Consider the following 24,126-nt stretch of genomic DNA (forward strand, 5'->3'; position numbering starts at 1 on the left):
GTGAGATTCTTTCAGATGAGTTGCTCTCACATAGTATCTTAGAGGACAAATTTTCATTTGCTAGACCCTATGTAGGACTCTTCCACACCTGCTCTGTGGGATCATGATAAACAAGCTTAGAAAAGCTGGGATCTATACACATCGCTCAGCTGGCTGATACCAAAACAGACTTTGTGTTTTGGTTCAGGGTAGAACAGCTGGACTAGAAACCACCACACAAGTTAGGTAACTCCTCTCCCACCTGCAATCTCAGCATCTCTTGCAATGTTGTCATCTTCACTGGTGTTTCAGCTTCCTACAAATCCAGTTAGTGGGTAGCAGGAATCAAACAGGCCAGCATACATTGAGAATTAACTTGTCACCACAGCAGTCACAACACCCTCAAGGCCTCACACAAGAATTACAGAGCATCATTTGGGAGATGAAAAAAAACGCGTCTACCAGTTACCCCAGCTAGATTATACTGTGAAAAGGATTCCTTTCTGCAGACTTGAAAACAGCCACTGTAACTATTCTAGGGTAGCACAAGAAACACCAGAAGCCAAAAAACCTGTGAAAGAAACATTCTGGGCAACATCCCCACAGATGTTTGAAGCAGGGATCTGCAGAACAAGGAGAGACAGTGCTGCAGCATGAAATTGCTGTTGACTGCCAGCACAGCTGGGTGAGATTTCATTAGCACTAGCAACAACCATACTTTCTGTGAAAGCCCAAGGCTGTGACCATTCTCACAAAGTCCAAGCTGCCCATGGTCTATTTTTGGTGCTTGGTATAGCACTGGCACTACAGAAGCCCTAAGTGCTGAAACACTTTAAATTGGCTATTAAGTGTCACAGTCAGCTCTGAGCTTAAAAGGCCATGCCACATGCAGTTGTGGATGAGGTTGCTAAGCTTCTAGCAATATTACATAAAGCAAACTTACCCCAGTTCTGGCCCTAAGACATCGGGAGGCTGCTTCCTTCATCAGTTCACATTTTAAAAGGATAGTCCTTGGTGCCCGCATACAATCTCCTGTCCTTAAAGGCAATCCCAGCAACCCAACCCCTCCTTGCATCCCAACCCCAAATGATGACTAATTCGTGCAGAATCTTCTAGCAACTGCTTCTCCAACCTCTACAAACACACACAGCACACAGTAGTGACCAGGCAAAGGGGATAAGGCAATTCCTAGTAAAAGAGGCAATGGTCCCAAAGCAGACCCAAAGGAGAAGAGAGGATACAGCTTATGAAGGCCTGAATCAGCCATCAAATACAGAGCCACACTACCCCAAGATAGCTAGGCACAGGGCAGATACAAAGTCTTGGGAGCCTCCCACCACCTGCCTACACTAGAGCTTCCCAGTTCGTTCCCTGCAGACTGGGGAGCTCTGACCTGCAAACACCCATGAAGCCTGCAGAGGGGAGAGAGCACCAACTCCCACCTCCCCATCTCCTAGGTCAAAGGGAAGCTGGTTCCTCCCAGGAAGATATACCCAACTTAGAGCACAGACATGAGCAGCAACACAAGACAGCAACACTTGTGGTGACTGAGTACCCACAGCACAAGGTCTGGGGGCCTGCTATCTCCCCCCAGTCCTGGAATTACAGGTAAGTCAAGGTCCAGGTAGGAGTTTTAGCCTTTGTGAGACCCCTGTCTGCAAAAGCCAGCAGTCCTGGCACCTACCTTGTTTAGTGCCAGGCTGAAGGAAGGGGAGGATTTAGATGGGGCAGGTCCCTTCTCCCAACTCCTGTGTGCTGGAGGGGAGAAGGATCCTTTCTCTGGGTAGTTCCGCTCCACTGTACGCTTCCGCTCGAGTTTAGCGCATAGATGGTTTGGCTGTAACAGCTGAGAACAGGGACTGCTTTCATCCCTCTTGCCCCCTGCACTGCTTTTCCATGAAGACAGTGAGTGCTGCTGCTCAGAGGATGTCCCTGCCAGCCCCAAGTCTGCCAGCTGCTGCAGCTCATACTGACACAGATCTACTACCTTTCTGTCCAAGGAAAGGAGCTTCTCCTTACTGTCCTTTCTCCCAAGGATGGCTTTCTTTCTTAGTTTGGAAACTCTCTCAGCCTCCTCTGCGCATTTTCTCTGGCATGAAGCCATTCCCATTCCCTCACATTTCTTTTCTGATTTTCTTCTGCTTGGGCAAGAGGATCTTTCAGATGCACGCTTGGTTTTGACCTCTTCCAGGTGACCTTCCCCTTGGCCTTCCGGCACAGAGCCTCTGGGGCAACAGGCAGAATTCTGGTTTTGCTCTGCTCCCCTGGTCTCCCCCAGTGGGCGCAAGCGGATGGGACTCAGCACCCGCTGGCTAATCTCATCCAGGAATTTGGAGAACTGCAGTTTTTCCTCTCTGAGTTTCTCCTTGCGTTTGGCAATATCAGCAGCACTACTGCTGCTGCGCTCCAGAGAGCGTTTCTCCTTACGGACAAGGCAGAGCTGAGGATCACTGTACTTGCACGAACCATGGCCATGGGAAAGCGTCTCAACTGAGCGGGACTTGCGTAAGGTCTCAGAGCATGGGCCTGTTTGCATGCCAGGCTGCTTCAAGATCCCTTTCAGAGGTTGGTGTGTAGAAGAGATGCGAAATTTCCTCGGTGTCAAGACTTCAGGAGGCTCTTTAAACATAAGTGACCGTTCCAGGCTTCTGCTCTTGAAAGAACAACTAGAATGGTGTCCCTCATTTGCAGGCACCACAACTGTTTCCATGCTACGGCTCACAAATTTGCTGAGGTGCCCACGACTGCGGTTTGGACACCGCTTTCCACTTCGCTGTCCCATCTTCCTACCATGTGGCGGTACCGGCAAGACGGTCTGGCTCTTGACGTTCAACTCTGCTCTGCACCCTGTCACTTCCTTCTCACTGCTGGACTCCAGGGACCACGATGAGGAGAAGTTCAGGTTGCAAACCTCAAACCCCTTTGCCTGCTCAAGATGGCCTGCCTCAGTGCAACTAAACCCTGTTTGCTGGTGCAGTGGTGATAAGCCCTTTGTCACCCGGCAAGCTGTTACCTGACTCTGCTCAGCCAAGATCACTCCATCCTGGTCGTCACGAATGATGGGAACCTCATGACGGATCTCACGATGCTGAGGGGGTGCCTTGCGGTAAGGCTTCTTTGTTGGAGCTGTGCTCGACATCCTCCCACCTGCGTGGCTCCAACAGCGGGTTACCTACCAACAGCAGAAAGTTCATAGAAGAGAGAGGCACAGGCACTCCATCGAACCCTAGAAGCAAACCAGCAGGAAGCCGTCTCCCCTGAAGTCCCAGAGCAGGTCCCCATGCAGAGTACTGATAGAGCAGGGAAAGGATGTGACCACAAGCCTTGAGCAGCAGCTGCAGGAGAGGGAGCAAAGTCAGAGATAGATGTGTCCTTCTCCCAGCCAGTGAGAGCAGAGGGCTGGCACATCCTCTCCCCCCTTCTACACACACTCACTCACGTAGTTTGTGTGTATCCAGATTATATATAGCAAACGAGAACAGGCCTCACAGCAGCATATTGATTAGGCTCTTTAGGAAAGGCCTTTTCCAATATGGAAACAGCAAGCCTTACAGGCAGCAGTGACAGCAGGAGTTATTGATCATGTGCTGTCACTGTCAGCATGAACTATGTGGGAGGAGACTTAAGTCATTAAAGAGCTCAAATTCAGAAATTTTCTGCTTACACAGAAACACAAGTGGGGCAGACTGTAGGAGGCTTGTCAGAAGGAGGTACCATACTTTTACAACTGCTCGCTCTGTCAGAAAAGACAAAGACTGAGTTGTAGGTGGCATCAAATTAGGAAGCAATGCCATTAATTTTGGTATCTAAGGTCAGAAGTTGCAAAATGCAGCAGTACTGCTATGAGAAAGACCAGACTAGTTTTTGTCCCTTTACCTCAGATGTGCTGGGCAGGAAGATTCTGCCTGCTGTAGGAGCAGAAGCAGCACAAGAGCAAAATGTGGGACAGAAGGAAAGCAGCTATCTCATATATATGGAATAATCTCCTTCCTTTCCTCCACTTTGTAACTACAGTGGAGAGCAGGAAGACTTCCCCTCAACCAACCAGAATTTCAGCCATCCCATTACACACAAGACAGTAAGTCTCAGAGATGCCAAGAAGTTCCTTTAGGGCCTGATAGGCAGATCTCCCCTGACAACAATACACACATCATTCACAACTCCCATACGTTTGGGGTAAGCACCCACTTCCCATTCCCCTTTCCCTTGCTGAATCCTATCACTGACAAAGCTTAGCATCTCTGCAATCCATAGAGCCTGATCTGCAAAACTGTAAAGTGCAAGACCTGCCGCAACTCAGATCACCCTTCCCACTCATCTGATGGCAGGGCTATTTAATGCCCACTTCCACTGGGCCTCCCAGCTGGCCAAGGGATATTGCCAGGCCAGTGACCTAGAGGACTTCATTTGCTTTATATTTTGGCCAGGGGAGTTTTATATGTTATTCAGTGTCCAAAGTGAGTCCTAAGAACTATCTTCAGTCCTTATCCTCTCTTGCTTAGCTGCATCCTCCTGACACTTAAACTGAGCCCACTGGGAGGGCTGGCAAGCGTGGAATGTCTGTACCAAGCACAGAGTGGCTCCAAGCCACATGAGGCTTTACATTTCACAGGATAATTTACAAGCTGTCCTCCACTGTTCAAAAAAAAAAAAAAAAAAAAAGAAAACACGCAAGTACTCATGTGTTTTCCGCATACGTGAGCCACTTCCAAGGCCTAGCTTGTAAATCTCCACAATCAAAATCCTGAAAATTCACTTTTGCTGGAGTCATTCTCTCAAGACCTCTTCCTTTAAAAAGAACTAGGTGAAGAGATCTCAAATACTTCAGAAGAATCACATCCAGCATACCAAATGCACATTCCACTACATCTTCAAAAGAAACAGCTGAATCTGTCTTGCTGGGGAGACATTTCTCCTCTTCAAAGTGAAATGCTGATGTGCTGTCCAGAAGCAGATTAGCCAACATCCCACCATTATCCAGGTGACCTACAGTTAACACTTCTGTCAACTCTTGACAGGCTAAGGACAGCAGATACTCATGGAGATACCCCAAGATGGAATTGCTATAATTTCTACAGCTCTGAAGGATCTGAGGACTTACCAGCCTGGGCTCAAATCCAAAGCCTCATGAAGCAGGGACACTCACTCAGATGTCCTGAAGAAGAGAAACAAATGGCTTAGCATTTATCAAAAAGCCAGTTTGAAACCTCATCCTGTAAATGTGTAAAGAAGAGGGAATGTTTTTAATGAAGCACAACAGGATATTTACCTCACTCCAAGTGCCTGTTCCAACCCACAACAGATATTCTGAAAGTAAAGGAGATTATCTTAGGACAGTTGAGCCATATAGCCCAGCAAGAGCTAGAAAGGCACTCGGCAAGGACGCAACCCAAGGACTCACTCAGGCAACCCAAACCATGCAAATTCATGAAGCAAGTTTCTAGAAAACCTTGGTTCCAGGAAGGACTAAACAAATCTCCTGTGAAATGGGACCCTTACTGCTAATTTTCCCTGATACTGCAGATTGTGAAGCCTAAATGCTAAAAGGACAAATGAGGTAATTGTTTAGTCAGTGCTTCTTGCTAAAGGTGCACTTACAAATGAGCTGTTAATTATCAGTCTCTCCTTTGAGCCAAAACATTACATTCCTGTGCCTACCCATACCTCTACAAGAGAGAAGACAAGCTACTCTCTGGCTTCCTGCAAGCAGCGTGTCATGCTCTACCTTGGTGCAAATAGGCTTCTGTGAAATACTGCCTATTCAACCCAGGATTTAACACAAGTTCAGAAAGGATCTTCTGTATTCAAAGCTCAGGGCATCCATCACTACCTGAAGAGAAATGTGCTGATCCAGAAGACAGTTCTAAGAGCTTAGATCTATGGCTATCACCTGTCACTGGCATGAGAGAGACTGCAGAATAGTCTTCCCTTTCCTTATTCACTTCTATTGCTGCGCTGCTTTTTCCCCTATCCATGGCACCAAGCCCTGGGAGGAGAGACAGAAGCGAAGGGTGTGGAGTAGTTGTACGCATACGGGGAGAGCCAGATGGAATGTGAATGGAACAGGCAGGCAACCAGGATCATGCAAACTCAAGCTCTGCCAAAACAATCTGAAAGGTGCCCTGGTGCTGGCCCTGACCCAACAAGCTGTCTAGCCCCCTTCCTTACTACCTGCTATTGTCAGGTCTCGACTAGTAAAGTTAAGAACAGCGCCACAACAGCGTAACTGATCTGCAGGAGAAAGCTGTAAAGTACAGGGTGAGAGAGAGAGAGAGGGAAAAATAAGTGTAACTCCAGGAAGGACCCAGGTTATTGCAGTGTGAAACTGCTTTTACACCAGCTCCCAGAAGCAGCTGGAAGTCAGGCTGGCAAATGAGCAGAGGCTTCCAGGAACAGCTGTCCGCATGGATCCCTGGACGTTTCCACTACAGTGGTGCTCAGAACAAACATGCGAAAGGCCTCACCGTCTCTCATCACACAGCTCCTCAGGCTCAGGCAGGACTGTCCCACTTCCTACCCAACACTCACCAACTAAACTACCTGCCATCTCATCCTCACATACCTGGAAGAGATACCAGGATCGGAAACCTACCCTCACGATCTCAGAATTTCCAGAGACAATCAAATACCCACACTGCCTCCAGGCAACTTTCCCTCAAACAAGGACTTACAGATCCAAAATGACGACGTGTCCAAACATTTCTGACTGCTTGTCTCCGAAACAGCTTTCCCCTGTCAGCATCCAGCAGCATCTGGCCAACAGCTCCTGAAACATGAGAAAGGAAACTAAGTGTCAGTCACCTATGGGCACAACACATGGAAACAGCCAGGCACGCGCAGAGCAACCCACAGCCAGGTGCCAGGATAGGAGTCAGAAGCAAACTGCTGCACCATCAGGCTACTATCTAACTATAGGAGCCTCCAGTGTGAAAGAAGCTCCTTGTCTTCACTGCATCCCAGAAAGGGAAGGTCTTTTATCATCCCTCCACTGAGCAGGATGCTTGTGCAGAACAGTAACCAGCCTGCAAGAGGCAGCTGGTTTTTCTAGATGGCTCCAGGGGGTCACTGCTTCCTCACCTGTATTCTGACCAATATCAGGAATCCAGCTTCTGTTGTTCTGCCCCAACCAGCCAGCCACACCAGCCTAACTTTGTTCTACAGACTTCACTGCAACTAACTGCATTGTTAGGGCCCCTCTGCCTACAATATCCAGGCATTCTTTGCATCCAAGGCGGCTCAATCCCCTGCTACTCCATTCAGAGAGCAACAGATACTCTCTGCAGATCGACAGACCTTGTGATTTTAAGTAGAAATGGACATAGGCAACACCTAGAAACAAAAGAACGTGCTAATTCTGCTCTACCCTCAAACTATGCACAAGGTTTATGAGGAAGCTTGCTTAGAAGCCCACATTCTGTTGTACTCAGGAGGAACTTAGCTTTAGCATGAAGCTACAGCAGCCAGCAGCTCTTCAGCCCAGACTTTCCTATTCTAATTAGCACTGTAATACAAGAGGAAACTTAGTCTCTTGGTCCCTTTTATCTGCCCTATCCATCTTTCACCAATAACATCCTTTAGCATTTACAGTTCTCTTTCTAGCAGACTATCATCTGCAGAAGCTCCAATTCTACTGTCTTCTAGCTCCTACCTACAATAACTCCTGACTCATTTCTGAGCTCACTGACAGATATAGCTTCACTGGAACAGCTCACTGAGGGCTAACAGACTTGGGCTCACACCCATTAGCAATAGTCATGTCTTCAAGGAAAACAGACATGAACAGATGCAGGGTCAGAAGATTGCGGGGGAAACCTAACTATTTACTTTACTAATGCCAAAAGCTGATGATTCCTCCACCCCCTCACAAAGACAAAGAACAAACAACCTCTTCTTTTCACCGAGACAGGGTGCAGTGACAGTGACTGACTGCAGCTGCACACACACACTTGGCTCTAGTTGTTTCTATCAGACAGCACCCCTCCACGTAAATCCATTCACAGAGCAGCTAGGTCCTCTGCATGGTTTGAGAAAGATGAACTTACCACACATCAGGAGCAGCTGTGATATAGCACTGAATGATTTAGACTATTCTGTCCAGGCTCCACAGAACTAATAGCTACTTGGCATTCTTGCAAAACCACACCACTACCCACTTGTACCACCTTCTCTCCAATAACAAGAAAGAGGACATCTAAGATGCATTCCTCATCACTACCTTCTCTCATGTTGCCTCTTCTGATCCTATACAACAGCCTGTTCACCAGTGTTCAGGAACAGCAGTTTTCCTTCCTTAATAGAAATACAGTGATACTGCTGCAGAGAATGTTCCTTATTTCAAGAGTTGTGTCATCTTTCCAACGTTCTCCTTTCAAAAGCAGCGTTTCTTTGATCTTGCTCTTTAATCAGAAAGATAAGCTTGTATGACAGAGAAAATACCTTCCATAACACAATCATAGCCACATTTGTTTCTAAAGCAACACTACGGGAACATCCATTGGCTACCACCAAGTCAATAATCCAAAAAACTCCAATCGCGTACTCATACGTGTAAAAATAATTGCTGCTACTGTCCTGTGCCACTTATCTAATCACACAGCTAACCCAGAATTTTCACTCAGTTTAACCTAGCCTATATCTTAAATACCAGATCCAACACTGGAGATTGGCAAGAATTAGGAGGCAACAATTTCTCCTTGATAGCCTCATGGGAAGCAACAGCAAGAGACTTGTCACTTGTTTTCCTGCACTTATGGACAGAGCCAACCTCAGCCCCCATGAGCCTCAAGCCAGATTACACAAGGAGCTGCTGCAGTAAGCCTGATCAAGGCTACTAATCAGAGAGATGGGGGGATGTAAAAACTGCATTGAGAGACCTTGTCGAGAACTGAAGAACAAGCTGTCTGAAGTTGAGAAGCAGCCCCTGTAGACTGCTCATGCCAAGCACAATGAAAAAAGGACTGCAAGGTTATTAAAGGATACTTTAACATTTAATGAGATCCTTTCATTCAGAGAAGAAATTTCAATTAAAAATATGCTGTGATTCATTCCGCTGCTGGTTACTTTGAGGCTCCCAGGCTTATAGTTTAAAATAAAAAAGATGACAGCTCCCAGCACAGAGACTTGCATTTCAGTTCTACTTGCATGTTAATACTCACAATTCACATCTGAGTAACAGTATTAGAGTGTCTCTTGGATTAAAATAGAGTTTCAGAAGGATTATTGCTCATTTCTGCTTTTTCATACCAAGTAACATTGACTATGAAGCAGAAATCTCTGTTCCTTGCATGGGAGCAACTTCAAGAGATAGCAAGAGAAAGATCAGGCTCACTGCTGAAGAACAGGCCTGCCTAACACCTAGCATATTTCCAAAGAAATGAAATCCATGGACTCTACAGACTTGCTTAGTTCTTGCTGAATATAAATATCACTGAACAGGACATATCACATGTCCATCACATACCCTGTGAAAGTCTTACAAGTTATCAGAATCACACTTCTCTTATGGTCCCACTCCCTCTGTCCAGAATACAAAGATCCCCACGTCCCCAACTCAGCTGGGCTCTCTATCCTTAAGTATGGATTATTATCTAGTCACTGTGCTAAGAACAGCTTAGCTTCCCTAACCCTTTTATAAAAGCCAGAACGGATCAGAAACACTAACATCTCTCACATGTAACTGGAATAGAACACAACAGCTGATTAACATCTGAACAGGAACAGGACAGGAAGCAAAAGACCCGAATACAATCCCCAGAAGGAATGTTAATGGAGAATAAAAATACCCAGGGGAGATTCTGACCAGGAAATGAATGCTAGCTTTCTAATCCATATAAGAGCATAGAACCGCCTTTAATGGCTACATATGAAATTGCACAAGAGCCAGCTTGACAAAAGGTCACCTGCCAAGTTACCTTTGGCACCGACAGCTCCAGAAGGGGCTACCAACAGCTTCTCATCCAGAAACGCTGGCAGACCAGAAGCCCGTTTAGTTTGCTCAGTGATTCCTTTAGTTTGATCTCTTTAGTTTGCTTTGTGATCCTTTTGACTCTCACAAGGTGGTTTAGGCTGCAAACTTCCAGTGCCTTGCTGTCTTTGCACCTTAGATTTTGTGTCCAACTCCAACTTCTCACCTGCGCTCTTTTAGGATCTTCCATGGGAAGATTTCTGGAGCAATACCTATTTTTTAGATATCTAAAGAGATGTAAACCAGTCCATTAGGAAACTACTCACAGAGATTAGGAAAATTCTCAAAGTTCCTGAAAATAACCAATATGGGTCCTGCTAGTAAAAGCAACTCTTGATGTCCTAACAATATTTATCTGGCAGAAACTGGAAGATCACATGAGGGAAATTGAGGAGTCACAGCCTTACATTTTCCCTCTCAAACACAAGCTAGAGAATGGCTACAGTAAGCAAACATCTGAAGAGAAGGAGTGGGTGAACACGTCTCTAGAAAATCAACATGTAGGAAACCCCTTCCCAGACCTCCTGCCAGTTCCTGCACTGTGTAGGAGAGGAAGAAAAGGAGAAACTATTACCTTCCAACATTACATAATGAAAGAACATTGGATTAGATTAGGATGAACTAGGAACAACTTAAGTTTTTCAGCCACTGAAAAGTGGCCTTCTCAGCACCTATAAGTATTCCCTAAGTCCCATCCCAGCAATTAATACCAACAGCCCTCTTGTTTCAGCCCATGATTTTATAAGTTATGGAAAAGCCATACCCTCTAACTTCTCAACTGCAAGGACTGCGAGTCACTGAGCTGTCCCTCTAGCAGAAAATACAGCAAGGCTAGAGAATGCACCATTACTGCAACCTATATGCTTGCCTAAATTTGCTTTCCAGAACATATCCTCCATCAATGAGCTGCAGTAATGCACAGATGGCTAACACACTGTGCAGTATCTACACAGACTGACAGTGGAGTACAGCACATCATTTACGTAATTAACAGAGGACAGATGGGCAAGTTCATTGCAGTGACCCAACCTAGAAAGCACCTGAAAGACTGCAGAGACTTTAAGCTCAGCCCTGATGCTTGCATGTGGTGGCAAAAGCAAATTTCAGAAAATGAAACAGCTGTTTACAGCAGCCAACTTCATTCTGAAATATTACCCATACAATTGGGTTTGTGGTTTGCATTTGTTCTCACAGAACCTCCAGCTGCCAGGAGAAAACAAAAAGTGTATCAACTAGGTTCATGCTTTCCAATATGAAAGTTAACTGGCATCTGCAGTGCTTACAGAATGATTTCTTCCTTCACTATGAATTTTGTAGGAGCCGAAGTCACCATTCACACCAAGGCATGTGCATACTGTGGTGAGACAGTATCAGGAAAGCAGCACCAAATTTAACAGCAAGCCAAGGAACAACCTCAATACAGTGTTCCAGGGGTCTCATACCTGTACTAGTCAAGAAAGTCCCACTCTGTAAGGAGGAACAATCTACAATCACACACTATGGCTAAGAATGACCAAGCTGTACAATGGTTTGCAATGATTAGCGTGCCCATCCTCCACCACCGTACACCACAACAGGCTCTTTCATTCCACTATCACATGGCTGGAGACAAACATGACATACTGTTCTGCAAGTAATAAAAAGGATCAGCTTTTTCCCCAAGGTCTTGTCTATGTATACACTACACTAAATTAAATCGAGTTAGAAAATAATGTAAAATGGTATAACCCTCCTGGGTAAATGTTTTTAATTCAGTTTGAGAGCACTTTGTGTTGAATCAACTTAAGTTAAATAGATAGATACAAGACAAACTAAATTAAGGATGCCTATACAAGAATGCTGCACTAATATAATCACAACTGTTTCTAATCTGATTAAGTTAAATCACTACAACTTCCCTGCACAGGCATAATCCTTAACAATATTGAAGTTAACCCTTCTTGTTCTTTCCTGCTTCCAAAGAAGGTTTTGTGTTTGTTTGCTTGTTTGTGTGTTTTTTCTTAAGGAAAAAGAAAGCGTGGCATCTCTCTTAGAATCAGTATAAGCTAACCACATCACATATTAAGGTATTGAAGTTACTGACATCGATATGACTAGAAGTATTTTACTACTCCAATGCCAACCAAATATCATCATAAACTGAGACCTGCACGGCATGACATTTTCTCCACTCTTCCTGAGCAAGAGGGGAAGTGTGGTAACAACCCCTTGTACTGTACCCTGCTCTCCATGCATCCACACAGCTTTTGCTTGCTGATGTCCAACATACCTGGACCCGTTTGGACACAGAGAAGGGAATGTTCTCCACACTCTCATTCCTAAGGAAATGGCTCACCAACAGCTTACCTGAGCAACTAGAGGGTGGAGTTTGAGCATGTTAGCTCAGTGCCCCTGGGCATGGCCTTAGTACTGCCTCTCTCCCACCAAAACAGGAGGTAGAGTTGCAAACAGAGTGGTAATCACATACACAAAGCAAGTTTGAAGTCACAGGCGCAATGTGCTGACAATTCACACTCCAAAATCGCCTCTTATCTCCCCAGTTCCCACAGCATTTCCCCTTGAAACAAGTTTGTCAAAATTAAATTCTAGCCATTTCGAACTACCAGATTTTTTTTTCTTCCTCAATTAAAAACTAACTGAACCGTTTCTCCCCAAGTACCAAGACAGTTCATCTTCATTCTTTTGGTGTTCTCACTTCCATCTCTACCTGCTACTCCTACGTGGTTTCTGAGCTCACTTCATCCTTCCTCACACCCACTGCAGCAGTTCAGTTTCACCACTGCCTTTGGTTTCTGCCTCCGAGCTACCCTGCAGAGCTCACTTCCTCTCCAGTGCAACAAGCTTTCCCTGTTCAGCACAGAAGGACAACAGGGAAAATACTCTGAGTCCCTTGCAGGGAACTGTATCGCTCATCTACCATCAAAATAATTGTGCCACCACTCTCAGCAACAGGGTGAGCTGTCACTTCTGCTCAGTACCAAGAAAAGCATCAAAATCAAAATTGGAAGGCCACTTCATTTGTTATTTTTTTTAAAAGAGCTATTTTGAACCCCAATCACATGGCAACGCGGGCTGTAGGTACATGTGAGAGTTCAGTTGCTAAGGGAAACACACTTCCACACTTTTTATTTTACAAGATTTAAATTTCAACCCTCAAAGGGCTGCAGGTACATTTTCACAATAAACTACTCGGTCTTGAATCTCAGATTCAGACCAGTAGCTTCCAGCAGCTATGAGGTTCCGTGGCCCTAATACCAAAACCAGGAAATGTAGGAAAATTCAGCAAGACAAAGCCCTATTTCTTGCACCTACACCAGAAGTGATCTGGGGTAGAAAGAAGGAAAGCCTGCACGAGCTAAACACCTACCTGACAGCAGTGAGTTGAATAGCCTGCAATTCTTTATAAATACAAGTAAAGCGGCAATCCTGATCGAGTAGTGGTAGAACGATATTTGTACTATTCTCAATTTTCTCTGCTGCTAGGATTTAATCCCAGCAAGAATCATTTTGGTTTAATTAGCTTTTGCCTAGCAGATGGTCAGATGTGAGAGGCAGAGAATGGTACAGGCTTAATTGTTGTGTGATCATGCAGCTGCATCTGTAGCCGAACAGTTAGGCCAGGAGTCCAGCTGTACTTTGCACAACACAGTCCATCTTTGCCATTAGCCAAATGTCAGTTCCCTCTTTCTACAGCTTATATGTCCGGCACAGAGGTACTATGCAAAGGCAGGCAAACACCTGACGTGCAATCTCACCACCAACCCCTTTCTTAGGGAAAACCTTTAAACCTTAGTCAACTGAAAGTCCCTCTTTCTTCAGTGACACAGAAGCGCATTCAGACGCATTGCCATGGAAACTTGAGCCATCCTTTGTGTGATTTATCAGAGAAAATCTAGCACAAATATTTTATGATCTCTGCAGCACTGAATACAGGCAGCAGTCAGTACAATGAAGTAAAATTACAGACTCCAGCAAGGACACCAGTAGGTCGCTCTTCAACCGACCAGCCTGGTCCTCACTTTACCTGCAGTAAGCTATAGCTCTTTATGAGCTAGCAGTGAAAAGCAGTGTAACTCTGAGAGGACCAGAAGAGGTGGTGGGGCAATAAAACTACCCAACCAAAGCAAGAAGAGAGGAAGCAGTTCACAGCCTGCTCCTACCCTGCCACTCTCCCTCCCCAGAAGTTAGGAGTGGTGGTGCTGCCAACACCTTCACAAACCATGCTTCCTGTCAGGCATGGATGTCTCCCACCTCACCCAAGTCACAACTCTAGGAACTGCAGCAAGCACTCCCCATCGATTTCCACTTGGCCTCCGCATCCAGGTGTGATTCGGAGTGTTGGAGCACCCGCGCCTACATGCTGGCAGCAGCAGTCTCAACAGGCCACGATGCACAAACAAGGAAAGGAGGCTGCTTTCAAAAACATGCTTTGGGCCTAGCAGATACAGAGCCTGAGCCAAGGGCAGGAACAGGCACAAAACTTGTCTCAACTCTGTAAACAATAGAGCAGCGTGGTTCCTGAAGCAGAACGTAACCCTGGAGCATCTTCTCTCTTTTTTGTAGTGTGGTCCTGCAGTTAATGTGCCTCAGTTTGCCTCATCTGTTTTAGTTTTATTTGCTTTGAATGAATTTCTTAGCCTTCAGCACCACTGAACTGCTGAAAGATTTTATGCTGAGAGTTCAGTCACAGAAATACAACACGGTTTAATCAGGTTTAGGAAAAGCAAACAGATCCACCCACTCATCTTTCACTGGTGACCTGTATGAGGCACGCAACTCTGGCTATGCCCCTTGTCCCATTCTCCTGGGTTCCAGCTAGTCCTCAGACCAACAGGATCCTAACTGTGGCAGCAGGGACCCACAACTCCACCCCTCACCCCACAGACAGCACATTAGAAGGCTGCTCTGATCATCCTTCTGTGCATGCTGTGTAACACCCCCAAGCTTCACTTTCCTGCCTTGGGAGGACCACCACAGACATCCCACCCCAGACCAAGCAGCCCCTTCGATTCTTCTCTCTCAGACACAACTCCTCAGGGCACAGTCAGCACTCTCATCAACTGGCTCCTTCAACACTGGTGTTAGCAATAATGACAAATGTGGTTCTTCAGCAGGAGGTAATAATGAGCAAGAATCCTCCCAAGGGGCAACTGCAGTGAAGGCCAGGCACTTCTGTTTTACCACAAGGTCAGCTTGTCCAGACTAGCACTGCATCCCCTGCCCGGCATTTCTCTTGTAAAACTGAACTGCCTGGTCTATACCACTGTTATCCCCTGGGATAGCATAAGCTCATTAATTATTCTGAGGTTATGGAAAAAAAAAATCTCCTTTTCAGCAGCAAAGAAAAGCTCTTCACCTCCACAGGGCTCCTCTCTACAGCCTTCCCCATCAGTAAGCTTTGTATAGCTCTTTAGAGAGCAAGCTGGGAATAAGAAACAGCCAAACTGCAAGCAAAGACACCTCTAGTCACCTATGCTCTAAGGGGCTCTGAGTAAAGAGGATACTTGGTCCCAGATGTCCTAAAGAAGCAAGCTGTCATGTTCCGTGTACTTTCTTTTTTGGCAGATATTGGACAAAACCACTCAAAGGGCTAGCAGGTCACCACCCATCTAAGGGCAAGGACAAATACCAGTATATTTCCAGGCAGACGCTGCAAAGAGAAGGCGTTTGTCCAGTGCCAACAGCAAGCTGTTGGCTCACGTCTTCAGCTTCATGCAGCTACAAGAGCTGGGCTCTAGAGTCTGTGACTCTGGACTAAGGAATGTCTCAAATGGAGAAACATCGCATCTGCTCTTGGCTCAAGGTGCTCCAGGATCAGAACAATTCCCTTTACTCCACAGTCTAGCCACAGCCCTGCTTCCTGCTCTCTGTCCCACCAGGGGGAGATGTAGCTACTTGGTGAAAGTTAATGCTCCAGCCAGAGGAGCACATCTCCCTGGTAGAGAGGTGTTTGGGACTGGATGTCAAAGCACAGTGATCTGGATTCCTACAGGTTCCTGAAGGCCAGCAGTGAAGTCAAACCAACTTTCTCTCCACAACACATCAAAACTCACTGACAGGAAAGAAAAAGCACAAGAATCAGCCTTACTCCTTTCAGGGCAATCAGAAAGTAGCAGTAGAAGTAATATTTAATCCTAAAACCTCCATTTTTGCAGCTGCGGCACATGTTGCATGACAAAACTGGAACACACAATGATTATGCACAATTAAATGTTCAGTCAATAACTTTCCACATAATCCAGTTTTAGGCTTATTTATATTTTGTTACGCTTCATGTTGCCACAGGATACATTGTTGAGTTTGGCACCACAGAACAGATGAAGGAAAACAGTTTCAGGCAATACACTTTCTCCCCAACACCTGAGCCCTAGAAGTCAGGCAGAGTCAGCGGGAACTGGTATGAAATCAAATGCTTGGTTTACATAAAATCAGGGGAGAAGAGAGCCCAATGCAAACAATTTCCAATCCTTTCACAATTGTACGTCTTTTGCAACACGCAACATCTCCCTAATCATCTATCATTGAGTTCCTGCTCTGAAAAGTGAACAAGAAACAGCAGCACGGACCAGCCTGCAGCAACTGATCCAGAGACTATAGCCACGGCCAAAACCCAAAAACTATGCCATAAAGCCAGAGGACTTCCAACTGTCCATTCTTTCATACCTGTTATTGTCTAAGGATGGCAGTAGAGAGGTCTTCTGCAGAAGACAAACTCTAATACGGAAGCGACTGGCTAGTAAGAACTTATGGCTCCTGGAAAATATCAAAAGGGGAATCACAAGTTTCCAAGATAAAAGCAAATTGGTTAATGAACCAAACAGTTTACTCAGGACAGAAGATGTTCCACTTTTCTTCCCACAAACCTTGTTCACAAAGCACCCATCCTCAAACTGTCACCAACAAAGAGACTATTTTTTCCCTGAGCCAGGCCAACAAAAGACTTATGTACATAGGACTAGGATGGCTTTTAAGACTGGGACATGAAAATCTTAGTGCCTTTTTCTCTTAGACATCCTGGCAAGGATCCCAAAATAATGCATCTGTATCTTGATCTGCAGTTCTTCACCAAGCTTCCAGTGCTCTTCCCCTGAAGTACTAGTCAGAAGACAAAGACTTTCCCAGAAGCTGGGACAGTTTAGCAGCAACTTATTTGTGTAAGAACATATACTCCACTGACTGGGGGAAGTGCTCCTACCTGGCTTAAATCCTGGGGCCATTCCATCTCCAGGAAGACATCTCATGCACAGTTTGTACTAAGCTCACAGTTTGACGGCACGAGCCACTCAATTGTAGCTGACTGCCAAGAGCATACAGGCTGCAGGGGGACAAGCCAACCTTAATTGGCCTTAGCAGTGTAAATTAAACCCTACAACACACCCAAGCAAACAGTTCCTTTGGAGAAGTAAGCATGAGTTATTTTGCTGCAGCTATAAAGGAAACATTGCTGCTAGGACATGCCCCTGGAGTGACTGTGCCGCTCAGCTCTCCCGCTGCATTCCTGGGGTTGTTTAGCAGGGACTCAGCTCCAGCCTCTCCACAAGCAAGAAGTCTGAACCCTGAATGCCATCTGCAAACACAGCCAGACTCCACCTCCTGCATGCCTGCAGGCCACCAGGTGTGGCCAGGAATGGCACAAGCTACACACCAAACACAACTTTGATGTGGAGCTGAAAGCATGTAGCCAGGGGGCATGAACAGCACGCCGCGCCGTGCTGACTCCCAGTGCAGGAATGTGGCTGCAACCACAGGCCAAGGAAGGCAAACACATTGCATTCCTCACCAGGCAGGGAAGGAAAACAAGCAGCAAGCCCACACACCCACCAGGCTGACACCCGCCACGCTCCCCACGCACTCCAGCCCTGCTACTGCCAGGGCCCCAACAACAGATTCGAGCACAAACTCTTCCATGGGGCCTTCTCGAGTTCCCCAGGCAACTTCAAGCCATGGGCAAGAGACACAGCGTAAGGCAGGAAAAGTACCCAGTGGGCACACACACTGCAGGGAGAGGAGCCACCATCACAGCTGGGAAGCAATCGCACTCCAGGGCAGGAACAGAGTGCTGCACAGTAGCCTGGGAAGGGAATTTCCCTGCCTTTTCCTACAAGGCAAGGGGAGAATGCAACACTAAGCCTTGCTGAACTGAGGGGCAGAGCTGAAAGGAGGCTGACTTTGGACCCCTTCAAGCACTCCTGATGCCCAAACCTTTATCCTCCTCCGGGAAACTACCCCAATTGAAGTCAAGCAGCTTTTCTCCGGGATGCAATCACTTTTGCATCCTATCCTCATACTGTCCTCACTGCCCACAGAAACTGTACATTATCCTACTCTCCAACAGCACTGATGCCTCGTTACTTAAACACAAGAAGAAAGACTCAGTGTACAAAAATTCAATGCATAAAGAACCTCTTGTCCCACTGTTTTACAGTGGCCACGTGCTCTTCTCAGAAAAAAATACCACTTCTTTTTCACAGGCAGCACCTGGAAGTCCAAAAAGCTTTCTGAAGAATTCAGTTACTAAAGGGTTCTAAGCTTCAGCAAAGCACAGGAGTGCCAGAAAAGAGCAGGAAAGAATGACAGAAACTATACAACGCAAGCTGGAACAGAAGAACAGAAATTCCCCTCTACTTTCCAGGAAGCGAAGAGCACATGGATGGAGGGAGCCCTGTCCTGTCACTGCACAAAACAACACCAGCAAACTCCAAGAGCACCAAAAAAGGGCTAAAACGCTATGATCTCTGGGGAACCTGGAGGGGGAAAGGTTAGCGTGGCCACAAGCTCCAGAGACACACCAATGCATCTAGCAAGCTGCCAGAGCAGGGACAGTTTCTAAGGCCATGGCCCAGCTGCTCCACACTCCACATGTGCACTTCAGGGCCCTCACTGAGGGGAATGGGCTGGTGTTAGGTAACCAGAACAGACCAGATGAGGTGCAACAGACTTGCTCATGCCCATTAAATTTCAAGACCTCAAGCCATCTATTCCCTTCCAAGCCAGGAAGGCAGGCTGCTGCACTAGCAACAGCCCTTGGAAGAAAGAGGCATGAAAGGCTAGATTTACCAATAGATTTATATCCACAGATATAAATAGAAGCCTGGCAGGATGTACAAAAGCACCCAAACAGATTAGGTGTCTAAATCACCCTATGCCAGAGAAAAGGCTTCTCCAGTTCTAACCGCTCCATACCTCTCCAACCCCAGCCACCACAAGAAAACCCAAAGCAGAGAGGACGGAAGCCCCTGCTGCTCTGCAGGCTGCCAAGGGCCAACCCCGTGCAATGCACTTCAATGTGACTGCACCCAAATGCCCACAAGTCTCGACAGCGCAACCGGCCATGGCTGCAGTGCTCGCAGTGTTTCCATCTGCCCAGTTCCCGGAATAGGAGCTGCCTCCTCAGGCTCTCCTCTCCCCGCCCCCACTACACCTTTATTTTTCATAGACTAAATGCTGTTTTAAGGTACAACCCTCATCCTGCCACCAGTGGGCGGGTGAGTGGGGGAAAGGGGCCCTTTATAATTGTAGTGTTGCAATCTGCCAGCCCAGCCAGGCGGCCTGTTCCCGCCTGCACCATATTAAATACCTTATAACTGATTACACCCCCATGGGGCATGATTAGCAGTCTTCAGAGAACAAAGTCTACTTTCATAAGAATAAGAACAGACACGTACTGCTAACCTACTACACAGCTGGGCAGGTGAGGAAAGAGAAAAAAGAAGGGTGTGGGGAGGATAAAGCTAACTGTACGGCTAACTCTGTCCTTTCCTTCCCTCCCCTACTCCAGCATCTCTGAGTTGCTATTTCCACTGCCCTCAGTCGTTCCCTTCAGACCTAACCCAGAAGACTCAGGTAACACAAGCTGACAAACAACCTTCTGCCTTTGGAAGCTGGGCAAAGTCCTCACCTGGAGGGGGTAAGGGCTCAAGGCAAGCAGATTAAGATTTGCTCTGAGTGATGGCAATTCCTTCACACCAGCTCCCAGGAAAAAGGGAAAGGCAAATTCCAACAGCTGCATCAAAAACAGCAATGAGGAGGGAAAGCTTGCAACATGATCGCATACTCACGCCCCTCTCTAACACTGTGTATATCTGGAAAGCCTACATAAGCAAGAGCAAAGCACCTGATTCCATCTCTAGGTTAAGAGCTCTCCTGAAATGGGCAATTTCTTTTCTTGTGGGGAGCGTGGAGGCAGCAAAGAGGAGGAAAATCCTCTGCATCTGAGGTAGATAATAGGGATCCCCAAACATACACAGTCCATATGCAGTGCCGCAACAAAGAACCAGCCTGATGGAAACTTAGCCAATCTGACACGAAATGACCTACTGCTCATTAGCAGGTGCCTTCCACATCTCAAATGCCCACATAAACAGCCACAAATCTTTTCAGTACTATCCGGCCTCCATCTCAGCATGGCACAAAGAACCAAACTGAATGTACAGCCTTTCACCAAAACGGATTAGAAAAACAAAAAGGAGGCAACTCCTAGGCTCAGACAAGCCTAGCAAAAGCCCTTCCAGCTGCTCTCCCCAAATCAATGACAGAGGAGAGCAAAGCAGGAGGCTCCAGGAAAATATTCCTATTTCAGAGGGATGTCTGAGCAGCAGTTTCAACAAAACAGTAAGAACCTTTCTAACTGTTTTCATTTCAGAAACAAGTCCTCTGCTTTACGCAGAGCCTATTTTCTCTGCCCCATGGATGCTTACGGTACAGCCTGGAAGCATTTGCGTTCGACCAATGCAGCTAGAAGGAGGTGCCTCACTGATAAATTCCACACAGATTCTTACCCAACCCACCCAAGAGAGGACTTGTAGATGGAGACACCAACCCAGCTAAAACGATCTACTTATATCTGCATTACTCAGCAGCTGGTCCATCACCCAGCATGCAGGAGGTATCTGAACTCCACTGTCTAGTCTCATTTGTACAGCAGAATCTGAATATTCTCTTTATTACAAAAAGACCTGAAGGCACCAACTGACTCTAGGCTCCAATGTACCCGGCATTGATGTAACAGCATCAATATTTTTAGAGTTATGAAACAGATCATGCTTTCAGGGTTTGGAAAAATGGGAGGTTTCACCATAAACACACGTTAGTCATTAAAAGTTCCTGGAGGTAATTTAAATTAGCACAGACAACACAATAGCCTGACTTTGGGAGTTGAAACTGCAAAGCTGTAATAAATCCAAGCGGCACAGTAAAACTTCTCCTAAAAGCTGCAAGTTAGTTGTGAAGCCCCAGATGGCTGCCTAGAATCAGATTCTGCTGCTGGGGGCTAACAAAGGGGAAACCACACTTCACGCGCACACAAAACACCTCCACAGCCCTTCAGCTCCTAAAAGACAGAAGTAGTCTGCTTGCATTTTGGATACATAAGTTATATTTATTATGTGTGCGTGTTTGTATATATAAATATATAACTAAAATAAAACCCCCACAGCTTACAATGATTTTTCAATCCCTCACCATGCTGGACAACCACCAGTCAGGCACTTGAGCTCCCACTGGAGCACTGCAATACAGCACTCTCCCCCCAGGCTGCAGTACCCCTAGCACCAACCCCCAGTTCCCAGAGTAAATTGCTTCCCGCTGCAGAGAAGCACTCCGGCTATTCCATTACCGGTATTCGCCACCAGAGCAAGAGACCCTAATTTAGCCCCGCACGGGCCTTCTGCAAACTGCTAATCCCCCATGCACAGCTGTTTTTCAAATGCACGGGAATGAGCAAACTGTAAACGATTTATGGCGTGTGGCAGGAAGACTCCTGGCTCCCTGCATAGGCGGGGTTTTGGGACAAGATCATGCTTGGACTAATGTTTATATTGCAAGTTGTCAGGCGGACAGTAAATCATCTCCAGAGTTGCACAGTAATACAGCTCTCCTCATCCAGCTGGAGCCTCGACGGCACTGAATTCTGTTACAGCCATTCCAGACACACCTGGGAACTTATTACAAAGGCATAATCAAATCAAGAAAAAACAGGTACACTTTAAAGTCCAGAAAGTCCAGTCCAGAAAGGGTGATTTGCTCTCAGGAATCAGTCCAACCTGGTATGAGAAGCTTCCCCAAAATGACATTCCTTACTAGTCCTATGAGAAAGTGGACTGACTGCCCATGCAGACATTCACTAAGAGTGAATTTGTTAGGAAAATGCAGCTAGCTGAGAAAATTCTTCTCAGTAAAGTTTGCATTTCTTAGGATTCACATAACCGTAGCACGAGCAATACTCAGACATTTAATTCTACAGGTCCAAGAAATATATTTTGCATACTTTAGCGCATGAGATGCTTTCTGCTCAGAGAAATGAAACCACTTAAAAGGTAGGATATGAACTTGAAGGCCATTCTCAAGAAAGGTGACTTGAAACAACTCTAAATTAAACAAACGTCCCGCTGTTTCCATTGCTTTCTTTTCCTCCATTTGACAGGACTCTGTGTACCACACATTGCATATGGATCATATACAGCAGAATGGAAGGGGGAAGACACGTTAAACAAGGAAAAAAACAAGAAATAAAACACAAAACAACAACAACAAAAAAACAGCAGAATTAACTGCAATCACTTTTCACTCGTGTGAGATTAATCAGATTTCAAGTCACCTCTTGAGAATATTTTAACTTTCCCATTGGGCAGCAGCAGAGACTTGCTAATGAAGAGGGAAGCTGCAGGATGAAATCTCATTCAGGGGACAATGAAGCAAGGCATCTTTGGGAACTGCACAGAGCCTGTGCAGCAAGACAGATCCAGGTCTGAATTCAGTTACCCTGAGAGGCATATGCTAAAATAATGGTCAGAAAACTTATTGCCACAATAATTATCTAATTATCGCTTTGGGAGAATAACTTATGTTCCCTTGATACAAACACTACGAAGTAAAATTTGCCTAAGGCTTTTTATGAGCCTAAGTACGATTCCTCAATATTAGAGAAACTACCTCATCTGTCTCTTTTCATTCCAGAACCATTCACACACGGGCGTTACATTAATGCAACCGGACAACTGAGGCTTTAAGCACAGAAGTAAGAAAACCCACAGTTAACTGCCAAAGCCAGCTTTACCACATGGACAAAATACAAATACAGAAATCAGCCAAAGACAAAACAGTTGCCATAGACTCTCGGTTCTGAATTTGCTGACCCCTGAAAATCAGAAAGTTAAACTAGCTCTCTCTTGCCACTAGCAGGAGGTCAGGTCCTCTGTAACTAAAAACCAGCCTCATCTCTGCAGAAAACCTTATTTCCCAATCCTAATCCTTTTTAATCTTTATTCTCTCAGTATCAGACACCTTCGGTGAAAGTCGGTAACTGTTTACACCCACCACAAAAGGGCTACGTTGTGCCCTAAAGCACATGCTGTTCCAGAGCAGCCCATAAGGAGGGTATCCACACACAGATCTTAGGGTTTGCATGACCTGCTCCTAGCTCTGAAAATCCTCCCCCTCTGCAATTATCTTCAGGAGTTCCCCTTGCATTTAGGGAGACATTACAAGCACCTCTTATACATTCCACTGTACAACTGCCACTTACCTTTGTTAGTCTATCCAGCAAATCAAATTCATGCCTATGCGACCAAGCAGCGCTGCTGAGCCTCTGGATCCTCAGGGCAAATCGGACAAGAGCACAGAACACAAGCTGTGTCCTCACAAACATCAGTAAGGTGAAGCTTATGCCACAAGATACAGGATCTCACTTGAATAGCCTTAAAGTCCACCTCCTCAGCCGCCTTTGGGATTAAAGTCCACTACAGAACTGCAACGTGGAAAGACCAAACTCCGCACGCTTTCCTCACTTGAAAGCAAAGGCAAGAGGCACAACTCACTACACCTGACCATTAAAGAGTGAAGAGATAATACTTACATGCCTTCACATTCATGAATAAGACAGCCTTCATCTACAGACTGCGCTAATCTTTTCAAGAGCCTTACTTAAAATCCTTAACTATCAGCCCTAATCATAGCAGCTGTGGTTATCACAAAAGGAAAGGTTAGCAGGCAATCTCAATAGTAAGTGTGATTCAATCCCTCACCTCTGACACAGACCAGCACTAGGTGGTTTAGAAGACAGCAAGAAGCCCCAGTGGACAATTACAGAATGCACTGCCCTTTTTCCTAACCTTTACCTGTTAGAGATTGGGTTATGTCTGAAAAATATGCCTTCTAAAACAAGCTCTTTGGCTAAAGCAAGTCTG

General features: G+C 45.9%; 1 protein-coding gene across 8 annotated transcripts in view; it reads right to left on the reverse strand.

The window, feature by feature from the left end:
- Positions 1-24,126, reverse strand: part of TJAP1 (tight junction associated protein 1) — a 38,573-nt gene that overhangs the window by 10,184 nt on the left and 4,263 nt on the right. For 2 of the 8 annotated variants that reach the window (XM_021390805.1, XM_021390802.1), the window contains exons 3-6: positions 16,607-16,696; positions 6,651-6,745; positions 5,081-5,134; positions 2,993-3,151 (exon numbers count right to left, since the gene is read on the reverse strand). In XM_021390805.1, coding sequence (XP_021246480.1) covers positions 2,993-3,118 — 126 coding nt within the window. In that variant the 5' untranslated portion in view covers positions 3,119-3,151; positions 5,081-5,134; positions 6,651-6,745; positions 16,607-16,696. Of the gene's footprint in view, positions 1-2,992; positions 3,152-3,643; positions 3,716-5,080; positions 5,135-5,248; positions 5,287-6,650; positions 6,746-16,606; positions 16,697-24,126 lie in introns of all 8 variants that reach the window. The other 6 variants (XM_021390800.1, XM_021390799.1, XM_021390804.1 and 3 more) reach the window with 5 other exon arrangements.

Source organism: Numida meleagris, chromosome 3 (assembly GCF_002078875.1).
Source record: "Numida meleagris isolate 19003 breed g44 Domestic line chromosome 3, NumMel1.0, whole genome shotgun sequence".
NCBI lineage: Eukaryota > Metazoa > Chordata > Aves > Galliformes > Numididae > Numida > Numida meleagris.